The 18,325-nt window shown below is 46.9% G+C and overlaps 1 protein-coding gene across 4 annotated transcripts in view; it reads left to right on the forward strand.

The window, feature by feature from the left end:
* CEP112 (centrosomal protein 112) overlaps window positions 1-18,325 on the forward strand; it is a 2,536,355-nt gene that overhangs the window by 2,351,622 nt on the left and 166,408 nt on the right. For all 4 annotated transcript variants that reach the window (XM_085617276.1, XM_085617275.1, XM_085617278.1 and 1 more), the window contains one exon: window positions 5,796-5,885. In XM_085617276.1, the coding sequence (XP_085473402.1) occupies window positions 5,796-5,885 (90 nt within the window). The remainder of the gene's footprint in view (window positions 1-5,795; window positions 5,886-18,325) is intronic.

Genomic DNA, 18,325 nt, shown 5'->3' on the forward strand with positions numbered 1-18,325 from the left:
CCCTCTACGGAACACGGCGTGCTACTAACCGGTGGATACGCGGGAGCACTCATGTAATCACTATGTGTGGTGTGCGAGGGTAGTTAGTGGTAGGGTCAGGAGTGAATGGTAAGTGAGTGTTAAAAAATACCTGGCATGTGAGGGCCGAGAGGAGCCGCGGAAGGGACGTTTGTAGGAGGTAGTACCACTACTCATAGTGCAATTAGGCACGGGGTCCCCTCCGTTCTCGCAAGCTCAGGGTGCCACTGGCTTCATTATAGCAAATTGACATTTGAGGTATTACCTTGTTTCAGCCCGATTGACCACAGTAGGCACATTTGGCTAGATTCTACACATAATATTACTTATGTATAGACGGTATTAGACTGTCGCATGTGAGTAGGGTAGGGATCTGTGCACCCGTCCTGAAGAAGAAGCTTGTGGCTTTGAAGCATGTCGACACCCACAGGAGGTTAAGTACATTAAATACACCAAACTTCCACCACACTATTTTAATAATACCAGCACAGAGGTATATTCAAATTCTTTTTAGTCCTCACATGCCAGGTATTTTTTAACACTCACTTACCATTCACTTCTGACCTTACCACTCACTACCCTTGCACACCACACATAGTGATTACATCAGTGCTCCCGCGTATCCGCCGGTTAGTAGCACGCCGCCTTCCATAGAGGGACGTGAAGACCCCTATGATGAAGCATGACACCAAGGGCCCTTTTGGTGTCTGAGGGGTATTTAAAGAACACAACTTGCTTCTCACCATTGTAGGAAACACATCCAAATCCAGACCTTTTTCCTGTTTTCGCCTATCTTATATGGGTGGATTCTATTTATTTATTAACTGTAGTTGGGGAGATTGAATCCACTCCTTGTGTCCACGTGGACACGTTCCCTCTCCATTCCCTCCTTTGATATGTATGGCACATTCATATACTACGTAGTTCACTTTAGTTCAAGAGACTACTATGGCAGTGTATGCTTTTTGAATCCATAAAATATTTTTGCATTTAATATTTTTTTTTTTATTCTGGTAAGTCCCCTGCAGTTCCCTCAACAAAAGAAGGACTGACAAAAGTAGACATATTGGCTTTACCAATGCTTTTTATGCGACCTATTCAGAAATACATCGACGTATATCGTTGCTTATTTTCCCCTAATTATCAACAGAAATATGGGTTAGACTGCAAATATTCTTTTTGCACAAATCATGCCAGCTTTTCAGTTTACAGTATATCACTGAATTGCAAAACCTGTTCAGGACGCTTGCATGAAAGGAAGAGAGATTATAAATAGATTTCAGCCTGGACTTGCATGTCAAGTTTCAGCAGTTGGCAGAAACAGGTGTTTTCCCCATATCAACATATTCCTTCCTTCTGTACATGTAAATATTCCCAGGCACACCTGTTTGCTGCACAGTCCTGCATGCCGCAGTGCCATAAATAAGTGGTGCGAAAGATCTCACAAACCCACTCATTTCTTTTCTTTTGATTGAAACTACGAAGTGTAAGAGAGAGACTGTATGTCGGTAGTCAGCAGCCAGGGTTGCATTGCTTCCGGGCCCTAAGGCTTCTGTTTTGTGTCAGCAGCACATGGCCTATGCATGCTGGAGATTCAGTGCTGTTCTGGCGAATTGTTGTTATGCCAAGGTTTCATTGTCATTCAATCCAGGAACCCCCTTTGCTCCTCTTCCTTTACCACAGCAGTGTGCAACAGCTGGGGAAGGCTCCCGCCTTCACTCCCATGAGGGCTGCATCACACTTTTGAAGAGCAGGCGATACTTTACTCTCTGCCAAAATACAGAACTATTTTAATGGGTTGTACGACTGATTGTCGACCCCCAGAATATCCTTCTACAAGAATAACAACTGGCAAAATATCGAAAGGTAACTGCCTATAGGGAAGTATAGATTTACTACTTAACTCCACATCTACGTACTTTGAAGATATATATATCGCCAATGTACATATATGTGGAGTTAAGTATTGAAAATCTCTACTGGTCGATATTAAAGGTTTGATATTTTGTTCTCAGTATTGAGTGCCATTGATATTCCGGTTTCGATATTCAGGGTGCCCACCATTTCAATGTCCTGCCTCGGCGTTGGTGAGCATGAAGACTTGTGATGCTGGGATCTCTTGCAGAGGCACGCTGATGGGAACTTGGAGAAAAGCTCAATAAACTCCAGACTTCTTTTCTCTTTTATTGTAAGTTCGTTTATGTAGCACTTGCTACCCCTGGTGAGGCAATGAATGACTTTATACCGGATAGCACACTGTTCTGGAACCCAAAGTTAGTGGTTAGTTCAGTGTAACTGGTTATTGTACATTATTGGTATTAGTCTTGTGCTCTTAAGCAAACCATTCCATACATTTCATTACAGTTTCTTTGTCCAGTGGTGCTTGCTCAATTGGCCTAAGATGGATTAAAGGTCGAGCAACCTGACGCAATTGGACTCCATGACTCCAATTCACTGTGCCACCAGCCCAATTCAAACACAAAGACATCACAAAAGGTTTATGGCAGTATCACTGTATCCATGACTGCATACATTTTCCCCTAATTAATGGATACATGAATATCCACACAGATATATGAGTAAATTGCCTAATATATGAATCATACTGTGGCTATGCCGGTGTCTCCGAGCAGCGATCCTAATGTTCATAATTTTGGCTGAAAGTGAACTGCATTTGACTCTCCAAGGCAGTCCTCACTCTAGCCACAACCCTGTTTTCTTTACCCATCAGCATAGCTCTCTGAGACACTCTCGCACCTCTATGTTTTGCTACGCCTAGGGCTGAACTGGAAGGGCGTACGTTCCATACCCGTACCCTAGATGCATTCTCAGAGAAACAACGGCAAAGACTTGAGATTGGTCAAGGATTAAGGCCGAAGGCATGGCATATTGAGGTCCAATGGTCAGTTGATTACGGGTCCAAAGTATTGGCTTCATGAGTAGATGCTGTCGGTGGTGTAATAATTCAGTTTTTATCACTAGGTTTGAAGGGTGAGGAAGTGGAACCAAGAAAACCAGTGTAGTACATTTCAACCACCGAGCAGCTTTCTGAACATCTGAGCCAGATGGTGGAAGAAAACAATCTGATTTGGGGCCTGTGTGCTGGTGCATTGTGAACTAAGGGTGGAGTCACAAAAAGTCTTAAATATTTGGTTTCATTTTTGCAGCATGTAGCAATCCCAGATGTTCTGATGGCAATAGAGAGAATACTGAAGTGTGGAACATATATGAAATCATGCATGCAGTTCTGTTACTCCAGATTTGTGGGATGCCCATACCCAGAGCTGAAGAAAGACCATGTCATATTTATTCAGGTACAGTCTGTACTAAAACAGTAAGACATATGCATTGAAGACGAGTCATAGGTATCCCCACTCCATTTAATTTTATGTCACTCATTTTAAAACAAGCCTCCTCGACAATAAACACTTTTACTGAAAACCCTAAGTGAGCTTATGATTGAATACCTTAAAGAATAATCTTGCAGGTAGGGCACTTCATCTCCCCACCAGAGGCAGGGCCGGCCCTAAATTGGATTGACCTGGACAGCGCCCTGGGCGGAAAGAAAATATGGTGTTTGTTGTGGGGTCGGGGGTTCTTGGGTGTGACAGCATGAGGTGTGAGGAAGATGGGAGGGGATTTAAGGGGTGCTAACAATTACGCTGAGGTACGTTAATCAAATAGTATTTGTATAGCGCTGTTTGTCACCCGAAAGGGTATCCGGGCGGCTCATTCATAAAGCCAGGACTTGAGCTTCTTCCTGAAGTCAGGGAGCGAGGGTGCCAGGTGGAGTGGGAGGATGTTCCAGGCTTTGGCAGCGAGGTGTAAGAAGGATCTTCCTCTAGTGCAGTTATAGCTTATGTGGGGGATTGCTGCGAGGGCAAGGTGTGCAGAGCGGAGGTTCCTGGGTGGTCGGTGGAAGTGCATGCAGTGGTTTGCATGTTGGTGGGTCCTTGGCTGTGGAGGGCTTTGTAGGCGTGGGTCAGGAGCTTGAAGTGGCATCTCTTTTGAACTGGAAGTCAGTGGCGGTCCTTCAGGTGCTTGGTGATGTGGGTTCTCTTGGGCAGGTTGAGGATCAGTCTGGTCGCTGTGTTCTGGATCAATTGTAGTCTATGCATGAGGTTGGAAGGGATGCCTGCATAGAGTGTGTTGCCGTATTCTTGTCAGCTGGTGATCAGGGCCTACGTTACCGTCTTCCCGGTGCTGATGGGTAGCCACTTTAAAATCTTGCAGAGCCTGTGGAAGCAGACTGAGGAGACGGCATATACTTTGTGTTTCATGGATAGTTCGCTGTTGAGGATGATGCTGAGGTTGAGGGTGTGGTCTTTTTCCCGTGGGAGTGGCTCCAAGTTCTGAAGGCAACCAGTAGTCATCCCAGAGGGCAGTTTGTTTGCCGAAGATGGGGACTTCCGTCTTGTCCGCCTTGAGCTTGAGGCAGTTTTCCCTCATCCAAGCTGTGACGCTTTTTATGCAGTTGTGGAAGTTAGTCTTTGTCGTGGTGGGGTCGGCGAAGAGCAATAGGATCAGCTGGGTGTCGTCGGCGTAGGAGATGTCGATGTCGTGCGATCTGACGATGTCTGCAAGTGGTGCCATGTAGATGTTGAAGAGTGTTGGGCTGAGGGATGAGCCTTGTGGAACACCACATATGTTGTGCTTGGTTTGTGATGTGAAGGGAGGTAGGTAGTTGGACTTTCTGGGTGGGTCCTGCGAGGAAGGATGCCATCCATCTGAGTGTGTTGTCTGTGATGCCGACCTTGTGTAATCCTTTGATGAGTGTGTGGTGAGAGACGGAGACGGTGTTGATGCTGCAGAGAGGTCAAGTAGGATCAGGACGGCTGATTATCTTCTGTCCAGTAGGGTGCGGATGTCATCAGAGCTGTCTCTGTGCTGTGGTTGGTTCTGAAGCCTGATTGTGAGGGGGTCCAGTAGGTTGCACTTTTCCAGGTGTTTGGTAAGTTGGAGTTTGAGGGCCTTCTCCAAAACTTTGGCGGGGAACTGGAGTAGCGAGATGGGGCTGTAGTTCTGGAGCTCAGTGGGGTCTACCGAGGGTTTCTTGAGGAGAGGGCTGACCTTGGTATGTTTTCACTCATTGGGAAATTTGGCTGTGGCTATTGAGGTGTTGAGGATGGTGCTGAGTAGGCAGCTGATTTAGTCTTTTCCGAGGTTGGAGAGTCAATGGGGACAGGGGTCGGTGGGTGCTCCCGAGCCGATGGTTTCCATCATGGTGTTCAGTGTGGTGAGTTGTTCCCATGCAGCGATTGAGTGTTTTGTCCGATTACTGATTACAAAGTCTTTAACGGACCGATTGAGACCAAGTGGGATTGACGAGCTGCTGGCCCATGCCTGGCCCTGACCAGAGGCGTAACACAGAGCCCTGCAGTGGTGTTGCCAACCCTTCAGGACACCCCCATTCATCCCAAAGCTAATGAATGTCTGTGAGATATAGGAGACTGAAGTGCCCCAGGTCACATTCTGCAGGGGTGGGGGAGTTGTACATTACGCCACTGCTCGCCGAACGCACAATGAAGAGAATGAACAGGCAGAAACACACACAGTGACCAGTTTTCCATTTCAATGGACGCTGATTCCCGTCCACAGCAGTGCCACTCCACAATGGCGGCTCGATCGAGGGAGCAGGCCGAAAACCCATCTTAAACCGGAAGCAGAGACCATGTTTCCTTGTCTTTCGTCCCCCGTGGATTTCTTTGCATTTGAAACTGTGGACAGCATTCTACCAATCAACAATATAATCTGTTTTGTGTTGATCTCTGTTCTAGGTTTTGCAGGATGCGGTGGAGAACAGCTACAATCAAGTCCGCTGCGCAGAGATGAAGATGCAGCACAGGGAGATGGAGGCACAAGAACAGGTATCCACCGACTGCTTTTCATGCCCTGGGCCAACCTTTCTTCTTGTTTTTCCATCAGAAAACAATATCGCGCACAAAGGCAAAAACTCTTTCCTTCCAGCATTTCGCTGCCTCTCTCATTGTGTTTTCTTCATAAGAAGGAATTAAAATGTCTGAGACCTGTGGGCACAGGCGCGGCCCTTAATCTTTCTCCTTCAAGAGGGCATTTCAGCAATTTTAGCTGTAAATATTAATCTTATATACCAATAACAAAGCCGCTTTGTTATTGGTGTCGCCAAATCAATGCATTTTGAGGGGCAAGATATCAGATGTGAAAAGGTGTTTGTGTAACAACTGCATTTCCACTGTTGTACAGGATAAGCATTCAAAATACTTGAAGTGTTTGCATACCATGGAGTTTTCAGCCTGTAACGTGCTCCTTTTTCAGCTTTCACAAGCACCGCCGTTGCACGCTGCCTAAAGGCGAATCATCCTACAGACTGCACTATACAAAGTTCGTACTTTGCCACGTGTGCACTTTCATACTGTACCGCTGAGTGAGGCCATACAAACACAAATAATGTCAAATAAAATGCAGACCGCTAGATACGTAAAATTCATATATCTGCTTTCTGGATTGCAGCTGAGTAATGTTTTTGGAATATGTAGAATGATGATGAGAACTGCTATAGAGTAGTTGATTAAATGGGGATCGATGCCTGTCCATCAACACTGTTTGTACCATAGGCACACATTTACCACAGAACGGAGGAAAGAGCCTGCTTTGCTCGGTTTAGTCTGCAGCTCTAACTCTTTTAGAAACCTGATCCAACAAAGAGAACAATAAAGATAATGGGTATGAGTGGAGACTGCCATTGGTCACGCGATTACTCCTAACTGGGCAAAGGCAAGAAATAAGTAAATCCTGTTAGGAACAATCCTCATGAACTGTTGAGTCCTCCTTTTTGGCAGACCCTTATAGATCACAAACATGATGTAATGCAACCTATATGAGTAGACACAAGCATGCAAATGTCTAAGGAGCGCTCTTAACTATCTGCTTTAAGAATTTGGGTTGTTGGTTGAAGGGGGGTCAAAACCCACTTTAAATAATCATCACAATCCTTGTCACGGTAAACCACAAAAGTCACTAAATAAACCTGTTCTAAAGCCTCTGGTAGCTTGGCACAAAAGTAGTACAACTTAATGTAGTGGGAATGTGTGAAGTATTTATGCAGTACTCAAACAGTAGAAAAGTGAAAACACAACATAAGAATAAATCCAGATAAAAAAAGAGTACATTTTAATAAACAAAATGATACCAAAATGACAACAATCCAATCAGTAGAATTAGGGTTATGAGTTTTTAAAGACTAAGGTTAACAAATAGTGCCAAAACACACAAAGTGCCAACAGCTGGCATCTGGTTGCGCCAAACAAGGACAGAGTCACAAGTTCGGGCTAACTGCAATGAAGTGGGGGACTAGGTTCAGCCCAATGGAAGTGGTCCCTCCTGTCTTTGGTGTGGGGGCTGCATGGTGCTGCGATGCGAGGCTCTACGTTGGATTATGTGAAGCCACCGGTCAGGAGCTGTGCGGTTTTGCAATGTGAGGCCCAGCGTCACTGTGCACCGTATCCAGTGAAACCTTAATTTAAGCAGGGAAAAGAACACTATGACTTCAACCAAGGGTCCAGGACCTTGAGGACAGTACTTGGGGGACAGGACTCGTTCTACAGAGGCCAGCAAAGGAATCCAGGCCAAGTCCAGCTGGATCTGGTCAGCTGGAAAGCAGGAAATGCCTCTGGAAGCTTTCTGTGTCCCTGTAACTCAAGCAGGAGGTCAGAAAACTGACACCTGGACTCACTTTTGGGGTCATGGGTTCAAAGCAAGCAAGTCCACTCTTCCTTCTTCAGACCACAGGGCAGTAATTCTTTTGAATCTTCTTAGGTTCAGGAGTGTTTTGATTTCAGGTTCTGGGGATGCTACTTTTATGCATAGTGCCAACTTGTGCGTTGGGCTTATAACACAGGAGAATTATTCAATCTAGGGGTTCAGAGGCCGGAATCAGTATAATGACATTATAAACAACAGAATGTCTCTGACACCATTGATCACAATATTTCTTTTACCTCACTAGTCCTTTTTATTGACTATGGGCTTCAATTTTTTAATTTTTCTTTTTCATCAAAACTTATTTTCAAATGAGAATCCCTTCATCATATAGATTTTCACCTCAATTCGATATTTCAAAACACATAAAACAAACATGAGACATATACACTTTGTGTTACTAATTAAACAGACTCAAATCATATTATACACAAATGAACTTAAAGTGCTGTAAACATGAGATTGCGTTACATCACACACTAGAGGAAACACATTCTTAACAAGTTATATCCTGTTTTTTTATGTTTAATTCACTAACTAAATTTCATGTTCCTTTATATGTCCTACTGATTTATAGGCTGGGACCATCATTCTGTTGGTCCTCAAGGCTATCTATTTTTTGTGGTCCTAGGCAGGGTCAGAAACTGTTTTTAAGTCTGAAGTTCTGCGTGCTCAAAGCCAACGCGTTTCGACCTATGTGTTGGGACCGGGCACTCTGTTTGTGGTAAGGTCTTCGTCAGGGCTGAACGTGGTTCAAATAGGACATCTTCTACCGTTTTCTATTGTTTTCTATTGTTGTGTGAATATGCAATGGCTTCCTGCCAGATCAGATGTTGTATGGAAGGAAATTGTTCGGTATTGGCACTCCTTATGTTGTATTGGATGATACAACATCACGATCCGCAATGCAGATTTATACGGAAGAGGAATAAAGAGGATTCATGCTATAAAAAGAGCTTGCATTTCGATGTCCCGACATTAAGAAGCCGTACAATTTATCATCCAATACAACATAAGGAGTGCCAATGCCGAACAATTTGCCGGCCAGAGCATCGACTGAGGATTGCAACCAGAAGCTTCCGAAACTCTTCACACCCCTACCCTCTCCTTGTGGGTGAAGTTCAAAGTCCAAGGACACCCACTCGTGACTTTTGCAGAGCTGCATGTGTGATACTCACCAGAGGCAGCCGCCATGCCTGCTAGAGAGATGCTCTTGCAGACTCTGGCTGGATAGTCAGGGCTGTGCCAGCAGGATTGTCCAGCTGAAAAATCCTTGTTGGTGCAGATAAGACCGAGTGAAGGGCCGGTGAGGTCCCAGGGAAGCTTTTCTGCCAGTTAGTGCTTCAGCACTGGAACACTTTTTTAACAGAGTCGTAGTGGGACTTAAGAGAGTCAGCCTGCTAGTTGGGCCTCTGCCTGTCTGAATTATTTGTGTATGCCATATTTCGCTTTGTGGATATATACGAGTGGGTGTTCTTTGAAGGGGGCCCGCGGGGGCCCCCGCAGGCCCGCGGGGGCCCCCGCAGGCCCAGGGATCGCCAACTCCCTGGGGCTTTTGAAATAATATGCGGGGGGCAATCAGCCCTGGGGACCGCCACCTCCCCAGGGCATTGTTAATTATATGCAGGGGGCCTCGCGGGGCCCCCCCAAGCCCCGGGGACTGCCACCTCCCCAGGACTTAAATTAGGACATTAGGAGTGTGGGGGGGCTCCAGTCACCCCCACATTGCCCCGGGGACCACCACTTCCCCGGGGCACTAATTATTCAAATGCGGGGGTCCGTTGCGGACCCCTGGGCCCCGGGATCTACCACCTCCCCAGGGCTTTACAAACATTGAGAGGAGGGGCCCTGGGGGGTGGTGGTCCCCAGGGCCGGATCCTGCAATGTCCCGGGGTGCCCACCCCCAGGACATTGCTGTTTGCTATGGCAGGGCAGGAAATAAAATAAAAAATTTAGAAAAAAGAAACCGGCAACTCGCCGGAGGCCCCGCCCCCTCCCTGGCACGTTCTAAGTTGGGGATTTAAGTCCCCGTGAATACTGAGGGTCCCTGGGGGCCAACTAGCCCACCAGGTACCTTTAGTAAGCGCCACAGAGCTGGATTGCAGGAGGTGGTCTGAGGCCACGCTCCTTTTTACACCACTCTGCAAAACGCCTCTTGGCGCACTGCTGGTGGATCGATGAGGTCCACTTGTGTCTTGACGACCTCAGGGCACAAGTGGACTTCATCCCTTGAGCAGCAGTGCGCCAGGAGCCGTGTTTGCAGAGTGGTGTAAAAAGGGAGCGTGGCCTTGGGCCACTCTCAGCAATCCAGGTGTGTGGCGCTTACTGGAGGTACCTGGTGGGCTGGGCGGCCCCCAGGGACCCTCAGAAAGGAAGGGGACTTAATACCCAAACTTAGAACGCACCAGGAGGCGCGTTTGCAGAGTGGTGGGGAAAGGAGATTGGCCTTTGTCCACCTCTCAGCAATCCCACTGTGTGGGGCTTACTGGAGGTTAGAGGTAGGCTAGTTGGCCCGTAATGGACCCCAGCAGCGAAGGGGACTTCAATCCCCACCCAAGAGTGCATCAGGGAGCGCGTTTACAGAGCGGTGGGTGAAGGGGGCGTGACCTGCTATGAGAACTTAGCAATCCTGCTGTGTGGGACTTACTGGAGGTAATAGGAGGGGTAGTTGGCCCCCAAAGATGTCCTGGGGGACCAACAACCCCTCTTGTTACCTTCAGTAAGTCCCACACAGTGGGATTGCTAAGACGTCTTCTGAGGCCAAGCCCCCTTTTCTCCACCACTCGGCAAACACGCCTCCTGGCAGACTACGGGATGGGGTATGAAGTTCAATTTACTCCTGAGGGACTTTGGGGGTTGAGAAGCCCTCCTGTAAGTCCTACGCAGTGGAATTCCTGAGCGCTGGTCGGAGGTCTAGCACCCTTTCTCCACCAGTCTGCAAACGCGACTACTAGTTAAAGAAGTGTTTGCATTGTAATAGGTTTCACATTTGCGGGAATTAGAGCTATTGGCGTTGTAAATGCAAACGTTTTTTACTAATGTTTTTTGGAGTGGAGTGGATGTACGTTGTGTATAGTGGAATTATGTGGTATGTTGTGCAGTGAAATTATGTGCATAGAAAGTATGTGGCATTTAGTGTATAGAAATTATGTAGAGTGGGATTATGTGTTATGGAGAGTAATTGTGTGGTATGGTAGTCTGTGTTGTGGAGTGGTAACCTCAGGCTTAGTCTTCCTCGTTTCCATAGAAGCTCAACTATGAACTCAGTGAGACAAAAAAAGAAGGAATCACTGAGGATCACTTGTGGGCCTAGGCAGAGGTATGAGCAGGGCCACTGGAATTATGTGACTGTTTGGCTGCACCGACTTTTGCACAATTATACATTTTCTGCATTAGCCACATAATTCATCATCTGCACCCTAATCTGCAGATTTGAACAAAAAAGCCTTGTTTCTAAACGGCTCAGATGTTACCAAAAATGAAGCGACAAGTGTTACAGCATGGTGGAAGGTCCTTTGTAAACTTAGAATGGTCACCTGTTATATATTGCTAAATGTGTGTGTTAACTTGGTACTAATGGTGTGCAAGCCACTCTTACTTCCCTCTGCGCCTCTCTTGCCTCTTTCTGCATTTCTGTTACTTCTTTCTTCACATTTCTTTCTTTTTCTGCACTTCCCGTGTCTCATTCTGCAAATTTCTTGTACTTTCTGCACCTCTCTTCCCTCTTTCTGCATGTCTGTTGCCTTTCTGAACCTCATTTGCTTCTTTCTTTACCCCGCTTATGTCTTTCTGCACCCTTTTTGCCTCTTTCTGCACCTCTATTCCTTCTTTCTGCACTTGTTTTGGTTCTTTTTGCACCCCTCTTGCCTCTCTCTCCACCCCTCTTCCCTCTTTCTGCACCTCTATTTCTTCTTTCTGCACTTCTTTTGTTTCTTTCTGCACTTATCTTGCTTCTTTCTGCACCTCACTTGCCTCTTTCTGCACCTCTATTGCCTCTTTATGAAGCTCTCTTGCCTCCTTCTGCACTTCCTTTGCCTCTTTCTGTAACTCTCTTGCCTCTTTGTGCACCTCTCTTGCCTCTTTCTGCACCTCACTTGCTTCTCACTGCACCCCATTTGCCTGTTTCTGCACCCCTCTTCCATCTTTGTGCAACTCTTGTCTCTTTCTACACCATCTTTTCCCTCTTTCTGCACCACTCTTGCCTCTTTCTGCACCACTCTTGCCTCTTTCTATATCTCTGTTCCTTCTTTCTTCACCTGTCTTGTCTCTATCTGCAACCTCTGTTTCTCTTTCAGCACATCTGTTGCTTCTTTCTGCAGTTCTCTTCCTCTTTGCGCACCCCTCCTGCCTCTTTCTGTACCCCTCTTGCCTTTTTGTGCACCTCTCCTACCCCTTTCTGCACCCTCTTGCATCTTTTTCCACCTCTGTTGGTTCTTTGCTTCGTTCTGCACTCCACTTTCCTCTTTCTGTACCACTTTTGCCTGTTTCTGCACCTCTGTTGCCTCTGTCTGTACCTCTGTTCCCTCTTTCTGTAGCTCTTTTGCCTGTTTCTGCAACTCCCTTGCCTCTTTCTGCAGTTCTCTTGCCTCCTTCTGCACCTCTGTTGCCTCTTTTTACACTTCTCTTGCCTCTTTCTGCACTCCTGTTGCTTCATTCTGCACTTTCCATGCTTCTTTCTGCCCCTGTCTTGCTTCTTTCTACACTCGTCTACCCTCTTTCTGTACCTTTCTTGCCCGTTTCTGTATCTCACTTGCCTCTTTCTGCACTTTTCTTGCTTCTTTCTACACCTCTGTTGCTTCTTTCAGCAATTCTCTTGCCTCTTTCTGAAGTTCTCTTGCCTGTTTCTGCACCCCTCTTGTCTCTTTCTGCACCTGTCTTCCCTCTTTGTGCATCCCTCTAGCCTCTTTCTACACCTCTCTTCCCTCTTTCTGCACCACTCTTGCCTCTTTTTGTACCCCTGTTGCTTCTTTCTGCACTTCTCTTGCCTCTTTCTGCACCCTCTGTGCCTCTCTCAGCACCTCTGTTGCTTCTTTCTGCACTTCTCTTTCTTCTTTCTGCACTCCTCATGCCTCCTTCTGTAACTCTGTTGCTTCTTTCTGCACTTCTGTTATGTTATGTTATGTTAGGGACACTTCTAGAGCGCGCGACTCACCGGGGGCATCTCGGCGCTATACTTAGTTATTCACTGAGAGGGAAAAAACAGGAAGAAGCATCCACGCCAAGTACTAAGGAGTCAGAAATAGAAAAGTTTTCAGTTTTTTCCTAAAGATTGTAAGAGAGGGGCATTTTCGAATGGCGATAGGAAGCGAGTTCCAGTAACGCGGCGCGAGACATGAGAAAGCCCTCGCCCCTGAACGGGAGCGGCGGATTCTAGGAATCTTCAGAAGTTCCATGGCATTAGACCGTAAATTAAGAATGGAGGTCTTTTTTATTAGTTTGTTTGCCAAGTATTTTGGACCTATACCGTTCAAGGCTTTGTAAGTAAGGCAACAGGTCTTAAAGTGGGATCGTTTCCCAATTGGGAGCCAATGGAGCTCTGATAGGATGGGGGCAGAAGGCGTGCCAGCCTGACGATCGAGTATCATTCAGGCAGCAGTGTTCTGGATGACCTGTAGTTTCTTTAACAGGGACCGGCCAAGTTCGGCGAGCATAGCGTTGCCCTAATCGAGGCGACAGATCACCATTGCCTGAACTAGAGTTCTTCGGTGCTTGATGGGAAGATAAGGGAGAATCTTCGCAATAGCCGCAGGCTAAAATAACAGGAGCTGGTGATTGTAGCTATATGGTCTTTCATCGAGAGGGCCTGATCTAGTGTGAACCCTAGGTTCTTCACTACTTGCTTAGGAACTGGAGCCGTCCCAAGCTCTTGCGGCCACCAGTCCTTGGACCAAGAAAGAGAAGCTTTCCCTACTAATAGAATCTCTGTCTTACTCGGGTTCAACTGGAGAAGATTTTCGGTCATCCAGTTTGAGTTAGTGGTCATTCCCGCTGCAAAACGTAGGTCTTCTGACGTAGCATTTGGGTTGATTTTAAAGATAGGCTGGGTGTCGTCCGCGTATGAGATGATCTCAAACCCCCAGGATTCGGCTATTTTAGCTAAAGGGGACATGTATAGATTGAATAAGGTAGGGCTGAGACATGATCCCTGAGGGACACCTTTATCCAAGCCGCGTTTGTTTGATCGGAATGGACCTAGCATAATTGTTTGATTTCTGTCTGCCAGGAAGTTTTGTAGCCATTTCAGGGCTTGATCTTGTATGCCACAGGAACTCAATCTCTCCGACAGCTTAGAGTGAGATATCGTGTCAAATGCTGCGGAGAGATCTAAGAGAACCAAAATGGCTGATCCTCCCGCATCCATTTCTAGCCTCAGTGAGTCAGTAACCGCAAGAATAGCAGTTTCAGTACTGAAGCCAGGCCGAAAACCTGATTGCGATGAGTCTAAAAGATCATTTGATTCGAGGTAGTGGCTCAGCTGTTTATTTATAGCTGCTTCAAGTGATTTGCCCAACAAGGGTAATAATGATATGGGCCGATAGTTAGCGAGCGTGAGGGGATCTGCAGTCGGTTTTTTCAAAATGGGGCGAACAAACGCTTCCTTCCAGATGGAAGGGATATTGCCCGACTCTATGGAACTATTGAAGATTGCTTGGACTTCCGAGGCACAGCACGGGTCTATAAGGGCCATGATTCTCGGGGGGCACAAGTCACTAGGAGACCCAGATAGGGGTTCAAATTGTTTAAGCTTGCCCGAAGTCTGTTGGTTGGTTTCGGCAGAGCTCATGAGGGGGATTTTGGTCTGAGTTAATAAAGGTGAAAAATTTGCGTAAATCAGGTTAATTTTTTCCTCAAAGTGGGTTGCAAGAGAGTTGCAGAGGTCCTGTGACTCCATTTGAGGCAGCCGACACGCCTGAGGGTGGACAACATCTTTAACTATATTAAATAGAGTTTTGAGGAGTTTATGGCTTGGTCAATTTGTTTTAGTATGAAAGATTTCCTTGCTGATTTTATGTTCTGATGATATTTAGATAATGAATGTTTATAGGTCAGTCGGTCCGTAGGGGTTTGACTGGTTCTCCAGCATCTCTCCAGGGCTTTGCACCTAGATTTTTCCGTCCTGAGTTCTCCTGTATACCAGGGGGCCGATTTTCGCTGTTTGGAGGGTCAGAACTTTTTTACGGGGATTAGGGAGTCGAAGACTGTAGTTAGTTTGGTAGAGAAAATCTTCAACAGTTCTGGAGCGTCTGAGCCTGTCGGTGGGGGAGCCTGGGGCAGGGCATTGTAGGTAGCCGCGAAAGCTTCTAGGGATAGGTTATTCCCGGGTCTGCGGAATTGCGAGGAGCAAGTTTCAGAATCCGGTAGAACAGTTGAATACTGTCGTTGCATAGTGAAAGGGACCATGAAATGGTCAGACCATGTTAAGGGGAGGGGAGGGAGGTCGATAAGGTGCACCATGTAAGAAAAGATCAGGTCAAGAGCGTGACCTGATCTATGCGTGGGGGCGGTTGAAAGGAGGGAGAGACCGATTTGTTTTGAACTGTTTAGGAGATTTTCTGTCTCTGGGTTCCCCGGGGCATCCCCGTGGAAGTTGAAGTCTCCAAGCAAAATAAAATTGCTGGATGCTATGGTTTTCAGGGCGATCAACTCCACTAGTTCATTCGCGAAGTCGGTCCTGGGCCCCGGTGGCTGGTAGATCAGGGCCCCGTTCCAGCTATCTGATGGCGATCTGACCACCTTGAAAAAGCCTAATTCTAGCCTGGCCGTGTAGTGAGTGGCCGTCCAATGGACTTTTAGGTGATCTTTGAATGCTATTGCGATCCCGCCCCCGAAACAACTTCTCTTGTTTCGTTCTGCACTGCTGTTGCCTCTTTCTGCACCCCTCTTGCCTCTTTGTGCACCTCTGATGCCTCTTTGTACGCTTCTACTGCCTCTTTGTGCACCTGCCTTGCTTCTTTCTGCAGCTGACTTGCCTCTTTCAGCACCTGTCACTTTTTTCTGCAGATATCTTGCCTCTTTCTGCACCTCACTTGCCTGTTTCAGCACCTCTATTGCTTTTTTCTGCAGATCTCTTGCCTCTTTCTCCACCCCTCTTTTCTCTTTCTGTACCTCTCTTGCCTCTTTCTGCACCCCTGTTCCCTCTTTCTGCACCTCTGTTGCCGTACCTCTGTTGCCTCTTTCTGTACTTTTCTTGCTCTTTCTGCACCCTTCACGCCTCTTTCAGCACTTCTCTTTCTTCTTTCTGCACCTCACTTGCCTCTTTCAGCACCTCTGTTGCTTTTTTCTGCAGATCTCTTGCCTCTTTCTGCACCCCTCTTTTCTCTTTCTGCACCTCTCTTGCCTCTTTCTCCACCCCGTTCCCTCTTTCTGCACTTTTCCTGCCTGTTTATGCACCCCTCTTGCCTCTTTCTGTACCTCTGTTGCCTCTTTCTGCACCTTTCTTGCTTCTTTCTACACCTCACTTGCCTCTTTCAGCACCTTTCTTGCTTTTTTCTGCAGATCTCTTGCCCCATTCTGCACCTCACTTGCCTCTCTCAGCACCTCTTTTGCTTTTTTTCTGCAGATCTCTTGCCTCTTTCTGCACCCCTGTTCCCTCTTTCTGCACCTTTCCTGCCTGTGTCTGCACCTCTGTTGCCTCTTTCTGCACCTCTGCTGCCTCTTTTTGCACCTCTGTTGCCTCTTTCTGAACCTCTGTTGCCTCTTTCTGCAATTCTCTTCCTTCTTTCTGTACCTCTCTTACCTCTTTGTGCACCCTTCCTACCTTTTCTGTACCCCTCTTGCCTCTTTTTGTACCTCTGTTGGATCTTTCTGCACCTTACTTGCCTCTTCCTGCACTTCTCTTGCTTCTTTCTACACCTCTGTTGCTTCTTTCAGCAATTCTCTTGCCGCATTTCTCTTCCTTCTTTCTGCACACCTCCCACCACTTTGTGTACCTCTCCTACCTCTTTCTGCACCCCTCTTGCATCTTTTTGAACCTCTGTTGGTTCTTTCTGCACTGCTCTTGCTTCTTTCTGCACCTCACTTGCCTCTTTTTGCCCGTCTCTTGGTTCTTTCTAAACCTCTGTTGCTTCTTTCAGCAATTCTCTTGCCTCTTTCCGCACTTCTCTTGCTTGTTTCTGCACCCCTCTTGCGTCTTTCTGCACCTCTGTTGTTTCTTCCTGCACTTCACTTACTTCTTTCTGCACCTCTCTTGCCTCTTTCGGCACCTCTGCTGCTTCTTTCTGCATCCCTCTTGCCTCTTTCTGCATCCCTCTTCCCTCTTTGTGCAACTCTCTTGCCTCTTTCTACACCTCTCTTCCTCTTTCTGCACCACTTTTGCCTCTTTCTGTACCTCTGTTGCTTCTTTCTGCAGTTCTCTTGCCTCTTTCTGCACTCCTTGTGCCTCCTTCTGCACCCCTGTTGCTTCTTTCTACACCTCTGTTGCTTCTTTCAGCAATTCTCTTGCCTCTTTCTGCACTTCTCTTGCCTCTTTCTGCACTTCTCTTGCCTCTTTCTGCACCCCTCTTGCCTCTTTCTGCACACTTCTTCCCTCTTTGTCAAACTATCAGCCTCTTTCTGCACCACTCTTGCCTCTTTTTATACCTCTGTTTCTTCTTTCTGCATTTCTCTTGCCTGTTTTTGCACCCTTTGTGCCTCTTTCTGCACTTCTCTTCCTTCTTTCTGCACTCCTTGTGCCTCCTTCTGTACCACTGTTGCTTCTTTCTGCACTTCTCTTGGCTCTTCTACACTTCTCTTGCCTCTTTCTGCATCCCTATTGCCTCTTTGAGCACCTCTTTTGCTTTTTGCTGAACTTCTCGCTCTTCTTTCTGCACCCCTCTTGCTTCTTTATGCACCTCTGATGCTTCTTTCTGCACTTCTATTGCCTCTTTCTGCACCTCCCTTGCTTCTTTCTGCAGCTGACTTTCCTTTTTCAACACCTCTGTTGCTTTTTTCTGCAGATCTCTTGCCTCTTTCTGCACCCCTCCCTTCTCTTTCTGCACCTCTCTTGCCTCTTTGTGCATCCCTGTTCCCTCTTTCTGCACCTCTCTTGCTTCTTCCTGCACCTCTGTTGCCTCTTTCTGCACTTCCCTTGCTCTTTATGCACCCTTCGCGCCTCTTTCAGCACCTCTGTTACTTGTTTCAGTACTTCTCTTCCTTCTTTCTGCAGATTTCTTGCCTATTGCTGCACCCCTCTTTTCTCTTTCTGCCCCCTTTCTTGCCTCTTTCTCCACCCCTGTTCCCTCTTTCTGCACCTCTCATGCCTTTTTCTGTACCTCTGCTGCCTCTTCCTGCACTTTTCTTGCCTCTTTCTGCACCCCCTTTTGCCTCTTTCTGCACCCCTTTTGCTTCTTTCTGCACTTCTCTTGCCTCTTTCAGCACCTCTGTTGCTTTTTTCTGCAGATCTCTTGCCTCTTTCTGCACCTCACTTGCCTCTTTCAGCACCTCTCTTGCTTTTTTCTGAAGATCTCTTGCCCCTTTTTGCACCTCACCTGCCTCTTTCAGCACCTTCGTTGCTTTTTTCTGCAGATCTCTTGTCTCTTTCTGCACCTTTCTTTTCTGTTTCTGTACCTCTCTTGCCTCTGTATGCACCCCT

This window comes from Triturus cristatus, chromosome 7 (genome assembly GCF_964204655.1).
Source record: "Triturus cristatus chromosome 7, aTriCri1.1, whole genome shotgun sequence".
In the NCBI taxonomy this organism is placed as follows: Eukaryota; Metazoa; Chordata; class Amphibia; order Caudata; family Salamandridae; genus Triturus; species Triturus cristatus.